The sequence below is a fragment of the Ruditapes philippinarum genome, unplaced genomic scaffold (genome assembly GCF_026571515.1).
Source record: "Ruditapes philippinarum isolate M1 unplaced genomic scaffold, ASM2657151v2 ctg3313_1_1_1_1, whole genome shotgun sequence".
Taxonomy (NCBI): domain Eukaryota; kingdom Metazoa; phylum Mollusca; class Bivalvia; order Venerida; family Veneridae; genus Ruditapes; species Ruditapes philippinarum.
Genome location: NW_026852598.1, coordinates 238977 through 266869, shown reverse-complemented (window position 1 = coordinate 266869; position 27893 = coordinate 238977). Strand labels below are relative to the sequence as shown.

The following is a 27893-nucleotide window of genomic DNA, read 5'->3' as shown; positions in this document are numbered from 1 at the left end:
AAATCTTATAAAGAATCCACCCTTGCATTATATTCTACACCACTTTGCTTCTCAAATATACGAACTTTCATTTCTGTCTCACCAAATTTTATTTCAATTTTTGATCGCATAACGTCTGGCCATCCCCTCTTCCGGTGGATGGCGAATAATTTCCCCTATCTTAACACAGAAATTGTCATCATTACATACTCCGGGTTGGGTCTCGATGGAAGCATACAATTTTGTATACAGCCTCCTCTGTTTGCTCCTAGGTGATTGTAGGTAAACTTGTTCTGTTGACAGTAAACACGTCAGTTTATTCTGATTGGTTGTCCTATTTCAACCAACTTCTCAAATACATCATCACAATATTCCTCGCCGTTACGTGTCGCTCTTAGTTCTTCCGGATCTTACCCTGTAACAACACGTTAAATATATAATACACGTGACCACGACAACACGTGAACACGACAACACGTGCTTGCGAGATTTATCCAAAACCGTTTTTTGGAATTTTAATAAATATAGTTGTGCTATTTTAACTTGATTAAGGATAGGGTGTCAATGAATAGTTCGATGCACACATCTGCAATCTTGTTTAAAGTAAATTTAATTTTTATTCGAGTACTTTTAAAAAGGTAATATTTCACGCGCAACGTTTCATGACATGCAGGCAGACTATGATATGTACTGATATATGCTTTATAAATACGCTTTAATTTATGGAATGTTTATTATTCAAGCAGCCAATATCTGCATCAAAACTAACTGTCGTTTGTTAATAAGCAGTCAGTCCAGGGGAGACAACTGGTATACTACTGAATATGGAGGCATGTAGGAGTTATATGCCCTGTGTGATATAAGAGAGGGTGATATTCGACCAGTACTACACATTACATGTATATGTCTATCAAGGAGGGTGCATTGAGGAATAATGATTTTATATAGCTCAGATTTCTGTAGTTAATTAAGAAGCACGCTTCCAGGTTTAATCTTGTTGTTATGGAAATTTAAGAATCTTTCTAATTACAAAATATATTCTCAAGTGTACAAATTAAATGAAGTGTAATTCATTTACTATTCTAAGAAATCATCTTTGATATTTTACGTAAATATTCTTACTCATCAGGCGAGCAGCTTTAGAACTATTTTTTATTAAAAACAGCCTAAAACTACGAATTTTAGTGATATCTAAAGATATACCCAATATGTGCAAGGACTTGTAATAAAAATAGAAAAAATATCTTATATGTAAACACATTATGTTATAATGAATTTCCGTTGATTGTGAATACTGATGTGTTGTTGCAATATTTACTAGTGTACATATATACTTGCCTTCGTAGAATGGTTTTCTAGCATAACTAACACCGTACGTGTAGCGGGCAACTCGTTCAACTATAATCTCTGGTCTTTGTCCCATTAACACCGCTCCCTGAAATAAAACGGTCACATGACGTTGCAATTAAATTCTAACTCTTAATGACTGCGAATACACCGGAATGGAAATAGTTTTGGTTTTCCTAGCTTATCCGAGGGTACATTAAATCTTCGAATGACTTATCAATTATGAAAGGTAGTGCACAGTGAAGTTAAAAAGGTAAACGTTTTTTTGTACATGGGGATTAGAAAAACTGACATTTGCCGAGTTCCGAATGACATGAAAGCGCATATTATAAATTATATTAAAATTGTTTAGCATTTGTATTCAAGGGGTATTCGTGTCAAAACTTCGAAATTATTCGCCCATGAATTAATGAACTGACCACATTTACTTCTAATTACACCACAAAAAAAAATAAAAAAATAAAGTTATTTTTCGATGTCTTACACAAACAGTATTCAATATCAACTGTTTTTTGTAGTTAAAAACTTATAAAAGAAAATTTTTAAAAAAGATTCACAAACACGAAATGCACAATCAAAAGGGCAGGGAAATCAAAGCAGAAATAAAATCATAATGGGAAAAACAAAAAAATAAATTTTTCCCCAATGCGGGTTTTACCCGATAAACATCGGCATGCATTACCATGCTTCTGTATAGGAAAGTGGGCATTAGACTTCCAGACAAATAAAGAACTGTATACCCGTATACGAATTTATAAATGACACAAAACACTAACAATTAGAAGTTAATTAAAGTGCAAATATAAGGCAAACGATATTTACTATTTTTACTAAAAATAAGAAATCAAGTGACCTATAAATTCTGACATTTTCGAAAACGGTTTTAAATCAATATCTCGTTGTCAATTGTACCTTTAGTATAGCTATCCCAGGGTCACTTGGACATAAAATCAGATCCTCTGGAAACGATTGTTTAATGGCATCAGTAACGAGGTCACATTTAGAGAAGCCTCCAGCCAGTACAATAGTGTGAACAGTCTCTAGTCTCTGGTTGGCCTTCATTTGTTTGATGTATGATACTATACCATCAACAGTCCCTTCAAACAGCTTATACATCATTTCACCTTAAATATACAACCAAATATTTCTAAACATCCAAGTCTTTTACATTTACCTTTAATGTTTAGTTTTTTGTCATAGCGACACTATTCAGTTTCGGAATGTATTTTACACGTAATAACAGCGGAAACACCCTTCTAAACTGCCAAAGTTTGAATATTTTGTTGTTTTAAATTCTTAGTCAGGATGTTTCATTGTTTTATCCGTTTTGTAAGTTTAAAAGAAAGTATTTAGATCTATAAATCGAGTTAATAGACAGTTCTATGCAAGAAATCCCTTGTTTTGAATATTACGATATCATAGAAATCACACAGTATTCTTGCATGGAATTTAATCACTGCTCTTGAAAACAGTAAAGTACCATTAAAGCTTTCACACTTACTCATTATTGTAAGCGGATAAATGAGCAGATCTCTGTATTATTGTTTCTAGTCAGTTTTTGGACATTTTATCTTGCTTTAGGACACATTTGATTGTTGACTTACCACTGAACATTAATTTGTCCCCGTTTATTTTAATCTGTGAAGCATGTGGACTTGTTTGTATCGCCTCTTCCATCGTTTTCTTGGACTTCTCAAGCACAATATTGGCCAGTGATGTCGGGAATTTAAATACAACATTGCTAATGTCTTTCAGTCGCATTCTTTTCTTCCCTTCAAAATCCCGCTGAAATAGATAAAGTTATCTGTTAAATTCTTTGTTTTTAGATGTCGTATGTTTTTGTCTTGTTAGTATAGAGTTCTTTCTTAATAAATTGAATAAATTGGATAGTCTGGCATCTTTTCTTGAGCATATTGTTATGAATCAAACAGTAGAAAATAAGTAAAAAAAATGTAAACAGAGCAAAACAATTCTAGTAAAAATGTTTAGCATATATATCTAATGAATGCAACACTACAAAAGTATCACGCGCGCTCATCGAATTAAACAACATGTATTTGATTTAAATATAATGACTTATGTGGATGCTACAATATGATACCTACCATGAAATTAACATAATCTTGTCTGTAGTCCTGGAAGAAATCAAGCATGTTTTCTGGGCCAACTATTTCGCTCATTGTTCTGTTAAATGATTCATCGACGCTATTACCACCAAGGGAATCACCAGTTGCTCTGTGAATCTCCTTCAGACTCCCGTCCGCGAGAATCTCGTGTGCCGACATGTCAGCGGTTCCGCCTGAATTTTTTTTTAACGATTTACTAATCAATGTACTTTTATAGCGCCGATATATGTCCAAACGTCGAAAAATGTCCAAACGACGATAAATGTCCAAAAATTGACGATAAATGTGTCAATCGCCGATAAATGTCCAAAACTCCTTTAACGATAAACGTCCAAAAATTAACGAAAAATGTAGTAACAAATTAGGTGCTGATAAATGTCCAAATCGGTTAACGATAAATGTCTCAACTTTTCATATGTTAATTTGTAATTTATTGTATTGGATACTGTAACAGTCTATCCAACTAACCCGTGATTTTACCCTCTGGTTTACCCCCGACGTAAAATTTATCATACATTATTGTGCATGGCCAGTTGCAGATCCCGATGGGGCGCAAGGGGCATGTGCCTTCTTAACTCACCGAAGCAATACGTTTAAGCATTGTTTGTGTTCTTCAATATTTTTTGTGCCCCATATAGCGTTGCCATTGTCCGTCCGAGTGTCTAAGTGTCCGTCCCGAAAGTTTGTGAACGGTATAGGGGCGTTGACAGAGTTGCATATCCTTTACTGTCAAGTGGTCAAAAGTTAAGAAAAAATATGCAATTCTATCTGCCAAACAAAGCAGTTAACCTGTATAAACCATGTGAGCTAATCAATGGGTTAACTGCTTTGACAGTTAAAATCTGACCTACAGATTCAACAGCGAACAGTGCAGACCTTGATAGGATGACGCATTTGCTTGTCGGGGGATATGGTTCGACAATGGTCGTTATAAGCATATACGCAACACGTGTTAAATGGGTTTTGTGACTTTTTTCTTAAGTGCTGCGAAGACGGTCCTTCTCATGCTACATTGATTTAGGACATTTGTATTCGATTATTACTCATTCGCGCGTGGTGGACTGAAAGCCACTGCGGGGCAACCGCCTTATAAATACAGAGTTTTGAAAGGCTACTTACATGTATCCCTCCAGTGTCGACCCCAGATCAGTTTGCACGCAAATGCGTCACCAGATGAGGGTATGCGCTATTAAACACCAGTAATTGGTAGTTAAGGTTTTGTATGTCCCTACAGTGTGGCACTTTCAAGATCAACCTACATGGATGGTTATACATGAATATAATGTATATATAATCAAGTTAATGTTCAACTAAATAAGGGGAAGTAACTGCTATATTACTATTTTACAGCTTCTGATTGGCTATAATAATGTCATGGGAACAAGATAATTATTTCGTGGGAACAAGATATTATCTCGTGGGAACAAGATAATTATTTCGTGGAACAAGATAATATCTCGTGGGAACAAGATAATATCTTGTGGGAACAAGATAATATCTCGTGTGAACAAGATTAATAAAGACACCCATGTGTCACATCTGTGCCACCGTAATAGACACTTAACGTAATAGTATGTTTTCTTGCTGTGCTGGTTGGATACAAACATGTACATTTAAAAATTACTTTTATGTCAAATATTAACTTAACAATATTATATAAATAACACATGGCTGTCATTTTGCATTATGCTAACTGGTTACTAAAGCATTATCGTTTTTATCAACACAAGAGTTATGTAAGAGTTATGTACCCCAGGGTGATATAAGAAATATTCCCCGAGAAATATATTCTAGGAGGGTGATATTCGATCAGAATACACTGTAGACCTATTTGAGTTTGATGGTAGAAGCATGAAAATAATTTAAATATAGAGATGAATTATTACTGTACACAGACCACTTGCTCATTAGTCAACGTTTTATTCTGTAAATCATTTTCAAAAGTGCATGTACAAATGATGTCTGTAACCAAACTCATATTTATGATACTCTCAAATCAAATACTTATCTTGAACTCTAATTGATATACATAATGAATTATGTAATTATTGTATATTTTGATTGAACAGATCACCTATAACAGTGATTGTACGGGTGATTTGCTACTCAAACTTCCTCGGGTAAGTCGAGGAAGACTTTCAAATATGAATACAATTCTACACTTGAGTTCACCTTGACCAAGGCGTCCTCAATTCGTCCTTAAGGAAGCCTTTCCCGAGTTTGATTGGAGGTTGAGTTCGAGTGACGACACTGAATATAGCTATAAGTGTAGGGTAGCGCAATGCAGATGTTAACAAGATATGTTTGTAAAACATGTATGCCCACCTAAACACAGCCAATTTAATATTATAACATAGATTTTTAAATGTGTATAAAAATTGCATAGTAAATTTTGTTATGGAATACATGTATATCATTGCCATGGGCAGAACCAATATGACCATGGGTCCATGAATTGAGTAAACCCTGTAGTTGTCAATGAGACAATGTTACACACAAAATATCTTCTAAAAAACAAGCTTTTCATTGTGAGGTCACTGTGACCTTTACCTTTGACCTACTGACCCCAAAATCAATAGGAGTCATCTACTAGTCATGACCAACCTCCACACCAAATATGAGGACCATCAGCCAAAGCATTGTCTAGTTATTGAGCGGAAATGGCATGGTCTACGGACGGACCGACCGACGACCGACATGGGCAAAGCAATATACCCCCACTTCTTCGAAGGGGGCATAATAACTTATTTTATTTGACTTTTTTTTTATCGTTGGTACCGGTTGCCCATATGACCAACCTTCCTGAAGATTGTAAGTACAGAAAAACCCTCAATTAAGACCACCATCGGGACTGGACCAAAGTGGTCTTAATTGCGGGGTGGTCTTAATTATGGATATTCTTATTATTGCTTACACACGTTATGACCAGGGCCTATTTTAGTCATTTTGTATGAACAAACAGTATGTATCTTAACCTGCAAATACAATATGAAAGTATGTTATAATGTTACATCTGATGGGAGGAAAACATATTTCTGAAGAAATTTAATATCAAATTTTCTTTGTTCTGATTTCAATAGTAATTATTGTATGATGTACATAATTCACATATCATATCAGACATTATTTCTCCACCAAACAAATGTGCATAAAGCAACATTAAACCACTATGAAATTAACTTTCTCACCTTTTTTTCATTATATATCCCATAAATAACAGTTTTTGACACCTTGTGTAATAAAGTGTCATGCCTAAGAGCAATCAAGCAGATAATAACAACATAACAACACATTTAAGATCTAGGTAGGTGTCAACTTTAATATCAGTGGTCTCAATAGTGAGGTCAAATAAAGAACAAAATAATGAATTGGGATTGAATTTGGTGGTCTTAAAAGTGGATAAGTGGCAGAGGTGGTCTTAATTCTGGATCATGTAACAATTGACATAAAGAACAGAAAATTCCGTTCTTTTAAAAACTGGTCTTAAAAGCGGGGTGGTCTTAAATCCGAGGTGGTCTTTAGTAGGGATTCTACTGAATATTATTTTTCGGGGGATAGTGCATGATACAGAAGACGCCCCGTTCCAAAGGCGATCCTGGTTCTTTTAAGTGCCCGGTATAAAGCACCAGTACAATGCACCTCGGTTTAACTTATTTTTTCCCCTTTTAATAGTAAGGGAGATAGACTGTATCCAACAATCAACTTATTTTCAAATACATTTTTAAAACTTTTTTAAAAATCTCACAAGCATCCCGTTAGAGTCCCGGTGGTCGGTCGGGTGATCCAGGAACGACCGGGGTACGTCCGTAAATCTGTCGGCAACGTCCGGGATGATCAAGGGCTCTGCCGGGGCTCTACCGGTGATTGTCGGCACTCTATCTGACCGTACCGGGCCTCTGCCGGGATCATCCGGGACTCTGCCGGCATCATCCGGGACTGTGCTAGCATGGATCTTAGCTTTTATGATCTCTTTGATCGAAGACTTAACAACGTTTGAAAATCGTGTTAGGTCATCCGTCGTCCACTTACTATCTGCATTATCCGTAGTTTCAACTGGACTGTGCATGGATGGCCCGGAGTTCATCCTGGGTTGTTATAAGTATGGAAATTGGGTATCGCCGTATGCACCGGGGTATTCACCCTGGGCAACAAATTTTTATCCCGGGTCGTTGGGGGGGTCCCCGGGGTTTGCCGGGGGCTGGTGAGAAGTACTTAATCGGGACTTTTTAAACCCCATGGAAACTTTTTTAAAATGGCGATGATTTTTTTGTTCCTAAAATAAGTGAAATTTAAAATTTAAAAAATTTTTGACATTTATTTGGCATTTTTGACACCAATTGTTTTCGAAAAATTTTTTGTTTTTTGACGTTACATTAAAGGGGTTTTTGGGCATTTAACGGGGATTGAGACATTTTTCGTCAATTTTTTGGAAAATTTATCGTCGTTTGGACATTTTACGTTTTGGGCATATACGGGGCTAAAAAACCTTTTAAAAAATTTAAATGAAATTTCATTTTTTTTTTCTTTTATACAACAAAAGCCAAAAAAATAATAATTGAATAACTGACCAACTTTAAAAACTGATTTGAGTTTAGGAATTCATGAATGTTTTGTTTAACTAACCTCCTAGATCCAGTAAAATGTAACGTTTGCCACGTGCGAGCGGGTTGTCTCTTTTTGTACCGCTTATGACGTGTATTTCAGATTCATCTAGAGTCTTACAATATAACGAGGCTGCTTCCGGTTCTAGAACGAGCTTTAGATTTTCTGACCGTATACCAGCCTTTTAAATAAAAAAGGTTGTACGCAGTCTATCAGTTATGGCACATGTTATATGAGCCGTGTCACGACAAAACCAACATAGTGGGTTTGCGACCAGCATGGATCCAGACCAGCCTGCGCATCCGCGCAGTCTGATCACGATCCATGCTGTTCGCTTACAAACCCTATAACAAGTACAGAAACTGATAGCGAACAGCAGGCTGGTCTGGATCCATGCTGGTCGCAAACCCACTATGTTGGTTTTGTTCCCCCAAATGTCACAAATGTATAATATCTAGCCTGTATGTAATGGCTACACATAAATGCTTCAAATGATAGATATATGAATTCCTCAGTTTATGATATTATATCCATTGTTTTTGTTCATTTACAGGGCTGTTTATTTTGAGTAAACTTATATGTTGAATATGAAGGGGTCAGTGCAACATGGTACCTAACTACAATTTTGGATGAAATTGAGTTAGGACCTTTGTGATTTAAAGAACGTTATTTGGAATTAGAATAACCTCCCTTTGTTACTCATTTCTTTGTTTTTAAGGTAAAAATGGTTCTTGGAGGAACTTTACAAAGGTCCTAACTCCAAAGGTGGAGTTGGTACCTTTGTTACATTAAATCTATCCATTTTTTCTTGTATTGAGGCGACAAAAAATATATGAAAATGTGATTATATTTTGATTTTATGTCAAAATGTGCATGGAAATTTACAACAACAATGTTTTCTTGTATGTTTTGTCAAATTAATTTGCAGAAATGTTCATTTGTGTGAAAATTATTACAAATATTATTATGTGAATTTTGTGCTCATGGAGATAGAACCTTTGTTGCACATATACCATATCATCCCTTTTTAAAATTTTGCATGAAGACATTTAAGTCTTAAAAATATTGTTTGAGATTTTCTATACATGTATATTACCATAAAGTTTATTTTTTAAGAGGAAATGTTTAAATTTTAGCATTTAGGATGCTTTAGGTAGTTAATGTTAATTGTATTAAATATTTTACATTTTAGCGACAAAGGCATGTTCTAGTAGCTTTTGTTTGATTTTTCGAGACCATATTCTGAGATATTGAAACTATACAGCTAAAGCTGATGTATTTTATTATATTTGTAACTTAGGTTATTTAACCCATTACTTCATGAGCATTTTGTGAAAAATGGCTGTTTTCATTGAAAAGTCTCCTGTTACAAGTTCAAATTGCTATAATACTATAGAAACTGCTTCAACACTAATCAAACTTGGCACAAATGTTGACTGGACCATTGCCCTTGCAACAACATGCTCAGGCTTAAATTTTCTGTTACCATGGCAACGAGGGGACATCTCAAAATTGCCAAAAATCACTATTTTGCGTTGATTTCTTTTTCATCAAAATTGATTTCAAAGTGCTGCAACTTCTCAATGGATTGAGATAGAGTCAAATGCTTTTCAGCGTTGGTTACACGTTACCTTATGATCAATCTGGGGTCATTTACAGCCTCTCACAAGTCCAAAATTTTCTTGGCGATGAGGGGGACTCCGCCCCCCTTCAAACCCCCCAAACGAAGGGGGCACATCCCCCTGATGTATCTTTTGGTTGGAGGGCCGCGCCGAAAAAGAGGTCACTTTTTTTAACAACATTTCTCAAACAAAAACAAGTGTTTGGGGCCTAAATAAGGCATTTTTTTATCCTTTTAGACAACAAGAAAGGGGGGGGGGTGAAAAAGGCGTTAAAAGGCGTGTATATGAAGTAATGGGTTAAATGTAGTCGTCTAGTGAAAATACATTTGTTACAGTTCCTTCACACAATATTTTTGAAATACATGTAATTATATTCTGAATTATTAAAAACAAAACTTTTATGCGTAAGATAGGTTCTTTTATATTTTAACTTGCTTGAATGTTAAATTTTATTTTTCTTTCTATGAAGAATATATGTTTAAAACTCATTTGTTTTTGTTTCCTGTAGTCAGTCAATTAATCAATTAATTAATCAAGCAAATATTTATCAATTTATCAACTAAAGAATGTGTAACAAATACAAAGTATACAATAGATGATTTGTTTGATACGCCTTAAGTTTTTTTAAGCTTAATATTAATGTGCAAATACATTAGGGGTTATATGATAACCTTTTAGTTGATTGAAAAGTTGAAAGATATATAAATTTTAAGCTCAAATACTTTATGCAATTAAAAGTTACAAAGGTCCTAACTCCATAGGATTTAGAACCGTTTTTGCATAAGCACATTTGATAAAAATAACTTTTCTTTCAATAAAATGGTCAAAAATGGTGTAAAACATACAACTTTGGTTTCAAATGTTCTTATAATTAATAACATTACTTATTAGTGAATTAATTTAAAAATATTTCAATTAAAACTAAAATTTCATAAAATGACCTTTTTCTCAAAATAATGTTAAATACCGTTAGGTACCATCTTGCACTGACCCCTTCATATATGAAACCTAATCAATTGTTACAAAATCTAATAATAAAGATATTTTTTCATATGTAAATCGAACATGTTAACCATAAATTTTTTTAAGGTAGGCAATATTAGTACATCTAAGAAAAACCAGGAAAAAAAGAACCCCTCCACGAGATCAACAGTAACAATAGTTTAAAGTTGAAAATTGTCGAATTACGCCCTCTAGCAACTTTTTTTGAAGCAGCACGCATCCAGATTCATGATAATGAGTGAATAATAAGATTGATAATGTATTTAAAAGAAAAATATTGTCAAGTGAACAAAGGAAATAATTTTCACATGACAAACAGCACTAAAACCCATGTAGATTACTAAAAAGGGTCAAAATATGGAAAATAATCCTTACTGCGTTACAACGCAGTATAAATATAATGACACATACTACAAAATTGGCTATTAATCACACATTACAAGGAAATTTGATCTTTTATTCTAGATCTTTTTACTTTTCTTTAAATCTAAGTCAAAATATGGAAAATAATCCTTACTGCGTTACAACGCAGTATAAATATAATGACAAATACTACAAAATTGGCTATTAATCAGACATTACAACGAAATTTGATCTTTTATTCTAGATCTTTTTACTTTTCTTTAAATCTAAGTATATATTTCAAAAGTTTGATTTTCTTGAAATCTATTTCAGCTCATCTGGATGCATGCAGCTTTAAAATTCTGAACACCAAAATATTAAATACAAGAAAATCATTGATGCAAAGCATCAAAGGGCGACGCCAAAAGAATTTGATCCAGATTTGCACCTAAATACTTAACAAAAGATGTGTACTTTATAGCAGTACCATTACATGTGACCTGGAGGCTAGGGCCAGTTTAAGTTGAAACTTAAACCAAAAAAGAGTCTTGCCAAGATGCAAAGACAATTTATAGTCAATTAAGCAATCTTATAAGACTCATGCTATAAGAAAGAATTTCTTCAGATTTATTTTATGAGACACAAGGATTCCTGAGTCATCAGCATATAATCACAGGCACGAGTATCGGACCTGGGAAGAAAAAATATGACCAGATGACCAGATTGATAAAAAAAACTGTGTTTATAAAAACCCCCAAAAAATGTAAATAATGATCCCCTTTAAAAATATTCTATCAACTTGAAGTATATTTTTAAAGGGGGTCATTATTTACATTTTATTTTGGTTGTTGACACTTTTAAGATGAACACAGGTTTTTTTTATCAATCTGGCCATATTTTTTCTTCCAAGGTCTGATACTCGTGCCTGTGCATTATAATAAAAGCTTACTGCTTAGGGTTGAAGACATGTAATTGACATATATTAGACATAAAAGAGGACCTAAAATGAACATCAGGGGGACAGCATAGGTACTCAGAGCAGTGACTGTAGTAGAATAAGTACCAGCCACATCAACCAGCTACTATCAGAGATAAGACTTAAACCATGTAAGAATGTCATTATATATGACAGATGCTTGAAGTTTCATGAAGAAGAAGAAAAACAACTTCTTCATGTGCAGTATAGTGTGTTCAACTGTATCAAATGCCCTTTGTAGATCTAAAAGTATCATACAATACTGCCCTTGTCAATTTCAAATAATGCAATCTGTTAAATGAATCAAACATGTGTCAATTGAAAAACCACTTCTAAACCCTGACTGAAACTGCCTGACCATGACTCGAACCCATGACTTTCAGAAGACCAACTGAGCTATCCGGCCTGCTACACATTTTCTCTTTAATAATGAAACAGTTCTAAACCACAACATATTTCCCCACTATATCGATTTGTGTTCGTGAATTTCTTATGTTACAGAGCATAGGAAATTGAACTCATGCTTATATGCAGTCACAGGATGAGAAAAACTTTGAGCTTGACCAGAACTCAAACCTGTGACCAACATAAGAAATTTTATGAAGGCTGATTTGTATTTTGCATCAAGGGCACCGGGCAAAAACATGAAAATGCAACAAACAAACCACTTTGTTACTTTTTGTACTATGTTGGTTTTCATGTGGCACAAATCACCCACTATAAATTTAGTGCACAAATTTATTCAAGGGCAAGTAACAATCTACTCTATGTACAGTCTGTTGTCGGGTTGACTCAGGAGACCTGGAGGTTGAGACCGGTGTCCCTTCATTACAAATAGATAAGACAGAAGCTGTCCTTTTCAAACTATGCACATGTTAGAAAAAAAATAGAATAACTATTCAGAATATGATTTTTTGAGACTTTATTAATTATATTGCTTGATCCAAGTTTAAGGACATTTTCAATCAATACATGTTTTATCATTTATAACTTTAAATGAAAGTCTCATCCCTTTAATAATAATGACATAACTGTATCTCTTTAAATGCAGAAAAAATATAAGTCTCAACATATCAATATAGATCTACTACTGTCTAAGATATACATGTATGCACATAACATTAATAATTCCCAGTTTATATTAAATAAATATGAAATCCTAACATTAACATTAACATGCTTTTGATTACCTTACAACTGGTGAATTATATACAACAAAAATAGTATTATAAGTAATACCTAAGATAGACAGAAAAGAACAAATAATTTAGTAAACATGAGTTACTTCCCCTTACAATAAAGAAAACCTGAAACCCAAAAGAACACCCTAAACAGCAAAATTATGAAATGCTGCAGGTTCAGTTTTATCAAACCATGCAAATTAATGGTAAAGTATTCATAAAAAAATAGATGGCCATGTGTCAGCAGTAATTGCAGAAAATCGGATAGCTTTCAACATCCGGATACTGGTACACTTTGTAAAAACAACCATTCTGCGCAACATATAAATGTAATAAGGATAAAATCAATAGGATAATCGTTTACAACAGTTCCATTACCTATCCTTATACTCAATTGCAGGTGAACTTTCTTCTTGTAGGAAAATTTTGAAAGTGTATAAATGAATGAATGAACTGATACGGCCTCAATCTAGACCACAACGATATTCGAAATCCGGGTTTTAGTATTGTCATTAAAACTAAGGGACAAGCTGTTAAACTTAACCTGCAATTTCGTGAAAATAATATCACAATGCACATGCTTTTTACATAAAGTTATTAAATACAAATATAACAACACATTTGTTTACTTGATTTTTACGAATCAAAATAAAACTAATTAACACAACATGAAATTAACTGCTAATAATAACAGCTCCTTCAATAGGCAAAAATAAAAAGCGTTCCATAATAGACGACGCCGCTCACCGGCGTCGCCAATAATATCAATATATAATATTAAAAGTATTAAAATAAACTTACATTGACAGCTGCTTCTCTCATGAATTGTTTAGCGGCGTCAGACCAAATAGCAGGCACTGTAAGAACCCATGAAATATCTCCCGCGTGCACGTGGCGATTTCTACTCTGCACGTCTTGTATCAATCTCTTCCGTAGATAATTGATGGCCATTGTAAAGATTGTGAGAGCCTTGAATTGTTTGCCGTCAGTATCTCGGAGAACACTGTCTCTGCGCAAGTCCTAAATAAACCAGCAAGGTGTACTATGTTACAGGCAGTAGCTTATTTAGCAGATGTTACGTTGTGACTAAGACGTTGTTCAATGTTTATTAATGAACTGTATTGTAAAACCAAATGAATTCAGCATCTTCCCCGTAGGTAAATTTATTTTTCTGTATATTTTGAACAATTGTGAGCGTAATACTATGGTTGTATTTTGAAATACCAAGATTTTGCTCCATCTTATTTAGCCTCAGACTACATTTCATTTTTATTACAAGTTTGTATTTTTTCCTTTTTGAATATATCAAAGATGTCATACCTTATTAGAGTATAGTTTCATTTTGAAGTTTCTGAAATAGTACCAGTCGTGGAAGACCTCACCATCTACTAGTAGAGCATATTCATCCTCCGCGTCATATCCAAATGAATGAAATCTTCCATCTGGATATAGCAATACCTGTGATAATAATAAACTATTGAAGCTCGTCACTTATAACTTTACTTTTATGCATAATTTATCCAAAAAAAAAGAAGATAACTTGTCTTAGACTGGTTTGATTTTGGGAAAATGTTCATCCTAACGGCATTTTTAAGTACAAGCAGGTAGTTGGGCTTACTTACCTATTTCGAGTACGCTGAATTCATTTTTTGCTCTACCACGGCTGTATTTTTAGTCCTTGACCTTTAAACATCAATTTCAAAATGGCCGCCATTGACTTTTTTAATTTTACTTTAATTCTCTCATGGGCGAGATATATACACATTTTTTGGCATTTTAATTTAAGGCTTTGTTAATTTTAGTCTGCTAAAGTGTTGACGAGAAGAATAGATGCAAAAACAAACAAAAAAATATTGCGGCAGCCATCTTGGATTTCAAAATGGCTGACAATTTCCTAAGTTTTATACATTGTATTATAATAAAAGTAAAGAAGCACAAGAAGGCATATTACCAGGAATGTTTTCTTTTATTAGTGCAGTGATACTAATTAAAATTACAAACTTTATGGTGCAAAAAGGTCACAATTTATACCCTAATACAACGTAAATGAGAGTCATAATTGCGTTCATCTTGTCATTTAGATGTAATTTATATACTTCTAAGAATGCAATGCATGTTCTTTAAAAATAATTGCAATGTTTTTTTTATATTCGATTCTTTCTATCTGTCCGAGCATCCTCTTGTGTCAGTTAGGGGTATTTGCGATCACAATTTGGCGTTAAGATTAATTCCGTATAACCTCGACCTATAGGATGAATCATTGGTTATGGGAGGCAAAAGGCTGCTTTTTGACTAAGAAACAAACATGAAGATAACAGACATCTTTACAAATCTCTCAGTAAGAGCTTTTCCCTGTCTGCCCGTTTTTAATCCCGTCCATATATGTCATTTCTGGATAGATTTTGAAATAAATTGCAATAATGTGTGTCACATTGATACAATGTCATTAGAAAGACCCAGGTTTGAAGCTCAACTCCTAAAGTTAGACTTGAAAGTGCTTAAAAAAAGATGTTCATTTTAGTATTCTGTCATTAAGAGATGGATTTCGAAATAGTTAAGCATAAATATACGGCCTATATAGGATTAGGAATGATGTCCCTTATAGTATTACTTATTCTTCAAACAGGGATACCATGAAAATTGTTTGGTTATTTCTTATGTCAATGTCAATTGCGCAAAAACATGTACTGGGACTTGTCGTGCTTGAGAGCCAATTCAAAAGTCCAAAGATCAGGGTAATGTCTATCAAGAAAGACAATTTTGTAAAAGTTCATTAGTGGGGAACCCGGTCAACAGTTTTTCATGCACGACCTGATATTCAAAAAAAGTCTTAGTATTTCCAAAAGTAATATAGAAATCGCCATCCAGGCTGGCATTCGAAAACTTTTATTTTTTTTCATGAAATAGACTACTTTCCTGAAGAATAGAGTTAATGTTTCTTTTTGTAAGAGAAATATTCCATATTGTGTTTATCCCATAGAAGCCCCTACATACTAGTGCCGAGCTTCGTGCATGAGGATGGTATTTCATTTGCCTATATAGGTAACCCGACAAGAACATGGTGGTTGAGGCCCCTGTGTAAGGACTTTTGTCGTCTATTTTGTTATCATGTGGTATTAAATTATCTGTTTTGATTGACCTAGAGCAGGCGGTGTACGGGTAAAAATATTTAAATCTTGTTTATTGTATATGCCGCCGTCCTGGAACGACAATAACTTTGCGTAAATGTGTAATTTGAAACGGTCGTGTAATGCAAAAGCAAGGTTATGTCTACAGTTAAACTTCTATATAATAAATCATGATATAAACATAACAAGATGGTTGTGTCCGATCTATAACTTTCTCATTAATTTATGCCTTTTGAAATAATTCTGCATAAATATATGGCACATATGGACAATGAGTCACATGTAAATCCCAGCTGATGATGTAAATCAAAGACCAAAATCATACTTTGACTGCGAACAAAATATTTCCTTAAAGTGTCTAAAAAGTCTGGTTAAGGATTTTGTCATTAGTGGATGAATTAAAAATCATTTGTGATAAATATGGCTCTTCTTTGTAAGACGACATGTAGCGGACAAATGTTCACAGGTGACACTTGTATTTCAAAAGTCATGATATGAGAGTGCATTTGTGGTCATGTCCAGTCCATATATGTGTAATTCAGCGAGAGTAAATGATAAATGCGTGGTACTTTGAAACAATTTGTCTGGAGTGAGAAAAGAAATGTCGCATAAAGTAAGATTTCAGACATAAAAGGTAATATTTCATCTCATATAAATATTTTGAAGGTCATGTCCGGTCATGAATTCTGTCATTATGGATGGCTATTAGCGTAACTAGGCATACATTTGTGGCAAATTAGGACTACTTGTAACGTTTAAACACTAGGTTGATAGCTAGATAGGTCAATTTAGAACATTGATGGTTGTGTCTATATCTTTGTCATTTATTCATGGATGCTTTTTAAAATAATAAGAAATACTGAAGATATAAATGAATGCTTCTTAATGTTTCTTTTTTTGTAAAACTTGTAAGACTACAGTAACCATGCCTTCAATGTAAAAAATGGAAAACAAGATTAACAAGGAAAGGTGATGAACGCCACCCAAACACGACCCAGCAACAAAGGTAATGGATCCTTAACTGAGGCCGAGCTTCGGAGACATTTCAAGTGACACGCCCTTGTTTATCTTTGTTTTACATAATTGTCAGGATAGTGCAAAAATAGTTGGTATACATTTTAGTGACTAAAATTACACTAAGAAAAACCAAAGTAATTTTATGGAGTGATAGCTGAAGAAATATGAGATAAAATAATTATAGTGTGGCAAATGACATCAATAATATGTTATATCATAATGGAATAAGATACTCATCAATTTTTGAAAGATAGCCAAGAACAAAATAAGTATGAAGATTTGAATATATCTTAGTCACTTGAATGATATTAAAACATGAGATAGAATAAGGCGCAGCGTCCTTGACAAAGTGACTTACTTATAATGTAGACGTTGATATTAACTAAGACAATGAATACATACCAATGAATAATGACAAAACGCAAAAAAATCGTATTTTCAGTTAATTTAATAAAATTTGAAAACATAGGCTTCGACAGTATATATTTAACAAGATTAAGTATCAAAAAACCAAAATGCTGTATAAAATCATTCTGTGTTAATAATAAGGGGTAAACAGCAGTAAACCGTCGATATATTAATTGCAGAATTGGTATCAATTAACTGTCTAATCTTTTATGTATGTACCATCATCAAATACCCGCGGTAAACCTATGATGTTTTACTCTATATTGTTCATTAACCATAAGACAGTGCAAGCTCGTAGACTGTTTATGGTTCATGTTTGCGAGACTTCTTTTTCAAAGTGAAAGATAATAAAGATTAAAATGACTTTACCATTTATTTGAGTTTATTTCAATTAATAAATAGATTATCTGTTTTTAGCCATGTCTAGGCATGTTTAAAGTTTGATTAATAAATACGAACCTTTATAAAGTAGCTATATCAATACAACAATAAAACATATCGTATAAACACATCTGCGCATGTTTCTAAATTCCAAATTTCACAATTTCCCCCTTTGATATATGAATTTTGTTTAGGGCCGGTGCTAGGGTGCTTGGACAGTACCTTGCAATTTCCAGTAACGTCCATGTACAGGCTCAATCAAATCGAGCCTACAACGTTTTCAATTTTGCCGTTTTGATCGTTTTTTAGGGATTCTGTTGTTTGTTGTTTTTTTCTATTTTTAATCGGGTCGTACAATAGATATTGTTGCAAAGACATGCGGGCTCAAAGACATAGTCGCTGACCTATGAAGATGACAGACAATTTTTAAAATATTTACATACTGACCTTGACTCTTGGCATTCAAATTATAAATGATCCAGTGTCCATAAAGGTAAACACAAATGCTATTCTATTAAATAAAAAAGAAAACCTAAACATCTAATGGTAAATTAAAATGTGCAGGTTTTATGTAAGACATTTGGGATCTCAGATACCTGATAAAAGATTAATTGTCCAAAAAGAATGACCTGTGATAGTTTGAAATAATGATATAAATTAAAGTGTACAGTATACCTACACAGTGTGTACAATTCGACATGAAATGTTGCTCATATCATTATACAATTATTGATACACATTCCTACAGAAGGATCCATTTGTTTAAAAGCACTTTACTTATATTTGTTAAAAAGGGTCTCCATTTTGAAATCAAAGATGGCCGGCATTGCAGTCAATGTGTAAAGCATGTATGATTATCAGCCAATTATTCTTAAAAGTAATTGAAACTTTATTTCATGCAGATTAACGGACATACAATACGATATGTACCAGAAATGATAATTTTTTAAGTAGATGGTGAAGGACAATGGCGGCCATTTTGATTTGACCTTTAGAAGGTCAAGGACTTTAAGTACAGCCGCGGTAGAGCAAAAAATGGATTCAGCGTACCCGAATTATGTAAGAACGATTGACTACCTGCTTGTACTAAAAAATGCCGTTAGACTCTTAACGGAGGCTCTTTTCTGAAAATCAAACCCGTCTATCTGGTATAACGACGAAACCAAACCAATATAATTCTTAAACCAATATAATTCTAAATATCACCGCTTTGAAAATATGTTAGAGTATACCACTGCTGATTCAGATAGGCTAGAATCACTTGTCAACTGCAGTGAACCCGAGGGGCGTGGGCTCAAACCCCAGAAGAGGCAATTTTTTTCTTTGTTTTTTAAAACATTATTTATGTATCTCTCAGATCCCTTATGGAAGAAAAATGTGTTTGATTTTAATTATATAATTATTGTAGGTATATATTTTTTGGCTAAATAATACCAAATCTAAAATCAAATATGATACCAGATATTTTCAAAGTTTAATAATTTTAAAAATAAAAACTAAACGGTAAAAGTATTTTATATTTTGCAAGATCAACCAATAAACGTTTAATAAAAAATAAGGCAGACTTTGAAAACAGCCCCTCATTGTGGAAATTTTAGGAATATTTTGAATAAGACTTTTTATATAGGGAAATGGCAAAATAAGTGTTGAAAGTGGGTGAGGTAGGGTAACATTTTTATACATATTATAAGTATTTTGTTTAGAAACAATCATTTCGCTCGTATTATTTGTTTCGTGAATATTATTATTTGTTTCTTTACAATGAGCAATAGGAAAACTTAATTTAGTAATAAGGATGTTAAAGATTATTGGGAGTTTCCCCATTTCTGAAAAAAAGTCCTTCTAATAGCAAAGTTTTAGTTCAGAAAAATGCCCAAAACTCATAAAACACACGGTAAATTTTATTTTAATTTTGCAAACAGTTTTGCACTCCATTAGTTTTTTTAGTGGTCTACCTTAAAATCTATACGAACATTTGAGTAATCAGGAGAACCATTATACTAAGAAAGTACAATTTAACTTTTCGCTACTTAAGAGCAGAAAAGAACATACTGTGGTCGGAGTTTTTTCCGTCGGAGCAGACATTCCTTCGCCGGACCAATCGTTTGTGTAGATCGTATAAGGGTCCCAAGCGAACGAGTATGCGTAACCCGAGAAACTCGTGCCAAAATCAATCGCTGCTGTAACATTGGTAGGCTGTAATTATTAAAAATGTTGATATTTATTAAGCACTTGTGATGATAAATACCATAGAAGTTCCTGTATTTACAATCGAAATGTTTGTTTTTGTCTTTTTTTAATTTAAAAAGTATTTATCATCATCAAAGATGACCTTTTATAAGTGGCGGTTTGTCACGTATGAGCGAACAAAAGTTCCAACCTCTTGGAATCAATTGTCTAGAGCGTTTTTTTATTACTTTTATATTTGAATTCCATGCGAGAGGGTATTATTCTTGTGCATCAATAAAGGGCAAAATAAGTTAAGATTAGTGTACATTACCTCCTCTACGGGATCAAAATAAAGGGTAACCCCTTGAGTAAGAGCTCTGTATTTCTTCAACATTTCTACAGCAAAGATATTTGACCGTCGTCGTGGTTCTGAAACACACTGGTTACTCTATCATAACGTGAAATATAATGATAATGCAAAGCATGGTTGAGAACTTATATCTAAATTAAATATGAATGTACTGAATAATGTTAGGGTGACGCAATCATATTACAAAATTGTTGTATGTGTACTATGTATTTTGGGCCGGAGGGCCTAGAACACAAACTTTTTTGAATGTTGTATCTTGTCAAAAGACTCGACATTTGCTTTGTCTAAATAATAAACCCACGTGGATTCAAATATGAAAGATTTTAGGAAATAAAGGATTTAACTATTTTTTCATTCTCTTTGTTTTTGTTCACGAAAAAAGAAGAAAAAGATAGATGGTATATCAAGTCAGACAAAATTACTGATTTCATAAATTTCTTTTTGGAAACTTGTTTCAATAATTCATAGTTAATATAGAAAACTAAATTTACTTATCTTCGTAAAATTAAGAAATTATATATCTATATATGCAAAGTACATTACAAACAACTGACTTGAACAAAAGCATTTGTGAACGAAATTATTCTGATTAAAAAAGTAATACCTCTACGTATAAAATATTTTCGGCCCTCTGCAAACCAGCCACCATCCGGCTCTATAAAAGATCCTTTATTTAACTTAACAAGCTTCGTTGCCCCTTTCTTTCCTTGAAACACATCATGGTACGCTAGACCTCTAGCTAATGGAAATGTCAATCCTTGAAAATATAAGCCGTTTCTGATATAATAGTCCTATATTGAGAGAAACTTCATTCATAACAAGAATTTGTAACAGAGTTACCAACGTCCCCCGCCTCGGGGAAGTTTCATATGAAGCATGAAATTGTGCTGTTTCAAAAGATTGAGGTATTGTTTTAAGGACTGTTAGTCCAAAATGATGATCAATGCTAGATCTGCAAATGCATTAAAAGATTTGACCTCTAAATGTAGATCTTGACCTTGGAGGTAGGGGTGCAGGTGTTGTGCATGACATATCGTCTTAATATTGTAATTATGTGTGCAAAGTATTTTCAAAATCCTTTGAACTATGAAAAAGTTATAGATCGGACACAAAATAAACCCTATTACAGACTAAGTTAATCTTGACCTATGTTTTGCGCCTGACATATCATCTTATTATTGTGATTATTTGTGCAAAGTATTTTCAAAATCCCTTGATTTATGAAAAAAGTATGGACTGGACACAAATATACCCTATAACACACTATGTAAATCTTTGACCTCAAAGTTTGACCTTGACTTTGGAGGTAGGGACACAGGTGTTACACATGACATATCATCTTATGATTGTGACTCTTTGTTCCAAGTATATTCAAAATCCCTTGATCTATGAAGAAGTTATATACGGGACACAAAATATACCATATAACAGCATCAGTTAACCTTTGACCTATAAGTGTGACCTTGACCATGCAGGTAGGGTTGCCGGTGTTGTTCTTGACATATCCTCTTATTATTGTGACAATTTGTGCCAAGTTATTTCAAAACCTGAAGAAGTTCTAGATTGCACTCAAAGTATACCCTAAAACAGAATATGTTATTTTTTGACCTCTAAGAGTGACCTTGAACTTGGAGGTAGGTGACCGGATGTTGCGTATGACACATCGTCGCAATATTATGAACAATTGTGGCAAGTATTTACAAAATCCCTTCAAAGATAAGAAAGTTATGGACCGGATATGACATATAACCTCAAATAGACAATGTTGACCTTGAATGAGCAAGTGCGACCTTGAACGTGAAGGTAAGGGTCTGGTTGTAGCGCATGACACATTGTCTTATTATAACAAACAATTGTGCTAAGTTATTTCAGATTCATTTGCTAAATGACAAAGTTATGGACCGGACACAAAAGTGTGACGGACGGACGGACGGAGCCTATTTCTAAATACCCCTTCGAAAAGGCGGGGGACAATTAACTGCATGCCAATGTGTTCATTTAATCATTCCACTTTTACCGCATATAAAGCAGTCAGTTTTCGAGGTTATCGTTTTTCTGTTACCTTTAATATTGTAATAAAAGTAATGTACGTGCAATATAACTGATGTCTGTAGCTTCATATCTTAGTAATATACAGATTATAAAATAAATCAGCAAAAACCTTTAAATTTTATAAGAGAGAGGTGACCATGGTTAGAAGTGGCTAAATGTTTGTGCTGTTTGCCGATCAACTTCATGTCATCATATTTTCTCCTGACACCAGAACTGTTCAGTCAACAGTGATTAGTAATAATAGCGAGAACGTTTCACATAAGTTTGAACTAATAAACGTTTATCCATAGAGATTTATATTAGAATAATATCATTTTATCACGAGAGCTGTTCCACTCAGCAAATATAAAGGAAAACATCTATGGTATTTTATATTTTCAAAATGATTAAAATTCGACAACGTTATTTAAAATCAATGTAAATATATAAAACGAATCTAGACCGGATATCAGATTTTGTTTTAGAAACAAGGCGTTTACGGCGGTGTTCATAAATGGTTCGATCCTGTGACATAATTTCATACAATCCGTCTTCTATAAATCGATCAATGTTCATGTACTTTTATACAAACCAGACGTTGTCCATAATTTTAGTACTTACTTAAGAGATCGAGCGAAAAGTTTCCGCGTTCTACCGGAAACGAGTACTGATTTCCTTCTTCGTCCGACACGAAAATCACGTGTAGCCTCACCCTTGGCGAGAGTTTGCGCATCTGCCACATGTCTGTTTTATCCGCTTGATACGTTGACTATTTGGTGTTCACCGAAAATCGTCGGATATGGTCGAGAAACTGTGACAATAACACAATATTATGGTAGATATTTCATTTAAAACATAAGTAAAAGCTACTACGACCTTACTACTACAAGCATATCAGAGATAAAATGCAGAATATAACTGTTTAACGTTATATTACAGTAATTGCTTTGTTTTGAAACTTCTTGAATAAAAACGTCTATATTTATGTAGGTGTGTAACACCGCACTTTGGGGTCAAACGCACTTTGGGGTCCGACCCCAAAGTGCGTTAAACTTCGCACCGCACTTTGGGGTCAAACGCACTTTGGGGTCAAAATCGAGAAATTGACCCCAAAGTGCGTTAATATGCTACATATCAACGCACTTTGGGTTCCAGAGGTCTAAAGGTGTAATCTGAGTTCTGCTTAAATACTGAGAACTGACTTATTTTCGATCTTCGACATTGAAATATTTGAGGTGGAAATCAAGATGGCGGTCAATACTTTGATGATGCTTAAGTGATAAAAGTTTCATTAATTTTACCACTTAAAATATCCAATAATAATAATAATTTGTTCATATAACAAAATTACGGCGGCATAAAAGTGACATTTGCATTTATTTTTATTTAAGTTTTGCATACATATTTTTATTTAAGTTTTGCATACATATTTTTTTTTCAGTTTTGCATTCATATTTTTTTTTTTTTTGAGCTTTGCATTCATATTTTATTAAAGTTTTTCGTACATTTTTTATTTTGGTTTTTCGTACATATTTTAGCCAATCAAAACAGCCTTCACATCTCATAACAGCCCATAGTTGACAGTAGTTTGGTCACATTTCGGCCCATTTTTTGGAATCGGCCCAATCGTTTTTTGGTCGCACAAGTCTGGTTTCGGCCGACCTTTTTTCGGCCCATTTTTTTTTAAATCATATGTATTTTATATAATTAGTGTATTTTTTAAAATTATTATCTACTATTATATTAGTGTCTATTTGGAAAAGGCTGTTGATTGGTGAATGAATATGCACCACTCAACCCCACCCCCTGAGTATAGCGGGGGGAGGGGCATTGACTTTAAACCAAGCCGACCACTGGTAAAATCTTCGCCCTGCTGGGGATATTCAGATAATAACATTCCTGCCTTATGCCCCGGAACAGCGCAGACATCACACGATTCTTTTTTAACCCGCACTCCCCTGGGGGCAAGGAAGGTGGTTACAAATGACTGGTGTATTACATTAATGCACAATAAAAGATCTAAATAGGTCCTTATATTCCATTGATTTAGAAAAAAATATATATATACATGTTAATATCTATGTCTATGTATATATATATACTAAAAAGTGTTATTATCTTTTTGATACCTCCAAAAATGAAAATGTTGGTATTTGCAAATGGCGTTTGCAAATGGGGTACTGTAATTTACAGATGGCGAAGTGTTTGAAAATGGTGTTTTATAAATGGCGTAATTATCCAAACCTCTACTTTGCAAATGGTGTCATGTAAAATTATGTACGAAAAATAGTAAAAAACAAAACAAAAATTAAAATATGTACCAAAAACTCAAATAAAATATAAAATATGTATGCAAAACTTAAAAAGAATATGTATGCAAAACTTAAAAAGAATATGTATGCAAAACTAAAAAAAGTATGTATTCAAAACTAAAAAAAAATGTATGACAAACAAAAAGAAACAACAAAAAATATGTACGAAAAAAAAACAAAAAAAAAAGTATCAAAAACAAAAAAAAGTTGCAAAGTCACTTTTTTGCCACCGTTCAAAATATTTTAGTACAGAAATCGTGTATTCCTAAAGTTTAAAGATGCTGCGAAAAATATCCCGTTTTGTCAGTCATTTACTTGATAAATTTTGGTGCCATGTTGAACTCCATTTTAAAATGCAGTTAATATTTCTCCCCCTCCGTAACAACCGTTCGCCAGATGCTTTTTTAATGGGAAATCTTACATACTTCTTTAGAAAGATGAATTTTATAATGTTGAAATAATGGTATCAGAGAAATGTAAGATGCTTGTTACCTGAATAAAGTAGCGATAAATGTGAAATTATTTGTCATAAAAGTAGTCAAAACAATGTAGTATTTGACTTCCATATAAAACATGTAAACTACTTATCACTATAACAGAACTGTTACTCATCATTGTCAAAAAGCAACAGATGAAAAAGATGGTTCAGGTAATTGGCCAATGTGTATTTTTTTGATAATATAAAAGAACATCAAAATAAAAAAGCTGAAGAAAAACAAATAAAAGCATAATGGGCCTTAAAATGTTATATTTTTAAACCTCGGGGAGATCGATACCCCACAATCCCCTCTATAACCCCCAGTGAGAATTTTACATTATTCTGAAGCTCGCTCTTTAATGTGCGACTCTTAAATAGTTATATTTTTTGACTGCCTGTACGGACTACTACTTAAAGCCGCATCTTCACCAAGTCAAGTTTCTAATGTGTCACATTTAGCTAAATGAATGGCTATTTTAACATATTATGAGGCAAATTTTTCACTGAAATGTCTACTAAGATTACCCAGAAATTTATATAATCATATTTCTGTAAAAATGTGTAAATAACAAACGGGAAAATGATGCATTTAGCTACAAACAATGGAGTTAATGAAAGGTGTACATTCTTTTAAAATAAATGGAAAATTTTTAGAAAAACATATTTTAAGCTTAAAGCTGCATGCCTCTAGATGAGTCAAAATATTTCAATAAAATCAAACTTGAGAAATATGTACTACGATTATAGGAAATGTAAAATGATTCAAGATTCAAGTAATATTTTTACATGTTTTGTGCGGTCAATGACTGAGTTTTCAATATTTACAACTATATTCCTACTCCATTACTAACGCATTAAGGGCTATTTTATGCATATTTTGACAACACATTTTGGTAATTTACGTAAGTTATAAAGTGCATTGATAACGTGCAAATTGCTTCCTTTTGGTTATTCCAAAATATTATACATTCAAATAAATTTTTCAAAATCTTCATGAAAATTAGCGTGAATCTGGAGGCGTGCTGTGTAACCACCGCAAAAACGTCCGTACCGCAAAAACGTACGCTTGTGCACGTTTTGCGTCGCATATCGTACACATGTGGACGTTTTGCGGTGCATATCGTACTTGGTTCGTTTTGCGGCGAGAGTGTGTCTTTGCGTCGCATATCGTCCATATTTTCTGTATTAAAATATATTCACGAAATACTTCAAGGACATTTATTCATCTTGAGTTATAATTCTACTTTGGTATTTCATTGAAATTGAATAAATGTAGATAGCGACTTAATGTAAGACAGTGCTTCTTTGATCGACGTATTATCGCCAGACGAAATTGTTGCAACAGCTTCAACATTTTTGGACAGACACTTTAAATGAAGTTAGGGGGTTTCAATGACTCGGTCGCATAATCCTTAGGCCATGCTTAGAAGGCAGTGATGGTTTGGCAACAGATATAACAAGTAAAATATAATTACTAAACTGCGTTCGCTTTGCCGCTCTATATTTCTTTCTTTCTTATACATGAAAATCTTTTCCATCAACGCCGTTTATCTTTTTTTAAGGATATTTCTTGTAACTTGCTGTATTAACATATTTTCACGTGGTATGGTCTCCCTGGTTATGCTAAATTACGATGAGGAAGATTTTCGGCGTGATAGAATCGTTAAAGGGTTAGATACCGTAATATACGGTTCTGTGGGTTTGAGTCCCGTTTTGGTTTCCTACAGAACCGTGTATCCCCATATTTGGTCAGTAACTAACCCTGTAACTTTTAATATATTTTCTCAAAGATGAGATTGAAATCTTGAACATCATCAATATGTGGAAAGAAATGACGATAGTGCTAAGTTCTGATTGACGCGGCTCAAATATTTTTAACTACAAATCTAGTAAATGCAAGTTTGAAATTGTCATAAAATATAACTTTTAAAAATGTTTCTATCTAAAGGTTAGTCGGAAAGTCCGTCCCTTTACTAAAACAGTATTATTTTATCGCCTGAAGAACAAAACATTTCGCCTAAAAGTTACATAGATAATGTGTAATGGAGTATATTATAACAAACATTCTTCCGCTAAGGAAGTGATGAAAAAGAAGTTCAATGTGTTCTATTGATAAAAACTAAAGCATATTTTAAAATATCGTAATGTAAGCGTTTTGTTTGAATGGCATTATGTAATTTTATAATAGAACAATGTAATTTTATAACTGAACAACGCAAAAAGGTCACGGTGGCCTTATATCGCCCACCTGCCTATAAAGGCTCCACATGACAAGGGTAGATAGCATTGAATATTGCAAATTAAAAGCAAGTACATTTCATGTACTTGGTCAGAATCTGGGTAACTAATATCAGTACTCAATCCTACGTCTGAAATGGTCATCGATATCCAAATATCTGTAAATGACAAAGATATGGTAATT

General features: G+C 33.5%; 1 protein-coding gene across 1 annotated transcript; it reads right to left on the bottom strand.

The window, feature by feature from the left end:
* Positions 1 to 93: 93 nt before the first annotated feature.
* On the bottom strand, positions 94 to 23483 carry LOC132718570 (heat shock 70 kDa protein 12A-like). The gene is made up of 12 exons (XM_060702287.1): positions 23303 to 23483; positions 21255 to 21407; positions 20612 to 20709; positions 20164 to 20307; positions 14498 to 14635; positions 13979 to 14197; positions 8076 to 8235; positions 3432 to 3625; positions 2931 to 3111; positions 2239 to 2450; positions 1314 to 1414; positions 94 to 313 (listed from the first exon to the last, which is right to left on the bottom strand). The coding sequence occupies exons 1-12, from the start codon at positions 23421 to 23423 to the stop codon at positions 94 to 96; spliced, it is 1941 nt and encodes a 646-aa protein (XP_060558270.1). The 5' UTR covers positions 23424 to 23483.
* Positions 23484 to 27893: the final 4410 nt, after the last annotated feature.

Excerpts from the sequence above, each read along its gene's own strand:
- LOC132718570 (XM_060702287.1), bottom strand. The coding sequence starts at position 23,423 with ATGTGGCAGATGCGCAAACTCTCGCCAAGGGTGAGGCTACACGTGATT. Across the intron at positions 8,236-13,978 it reads TGAGAGAAGCAGCTGTCAAT|GCTGGTATACGGTCAGAAAA; the intron begins GTAAGTTTATTT and ends TTTATTTAAAAG. Across the intron at positions 314-1,313 it reads AAACCATTCTACGAAGGCAA|GACAACCAATCAGAATAAAC; the intron begins GTATATATGTAC and ends TGGTTGAAATAG.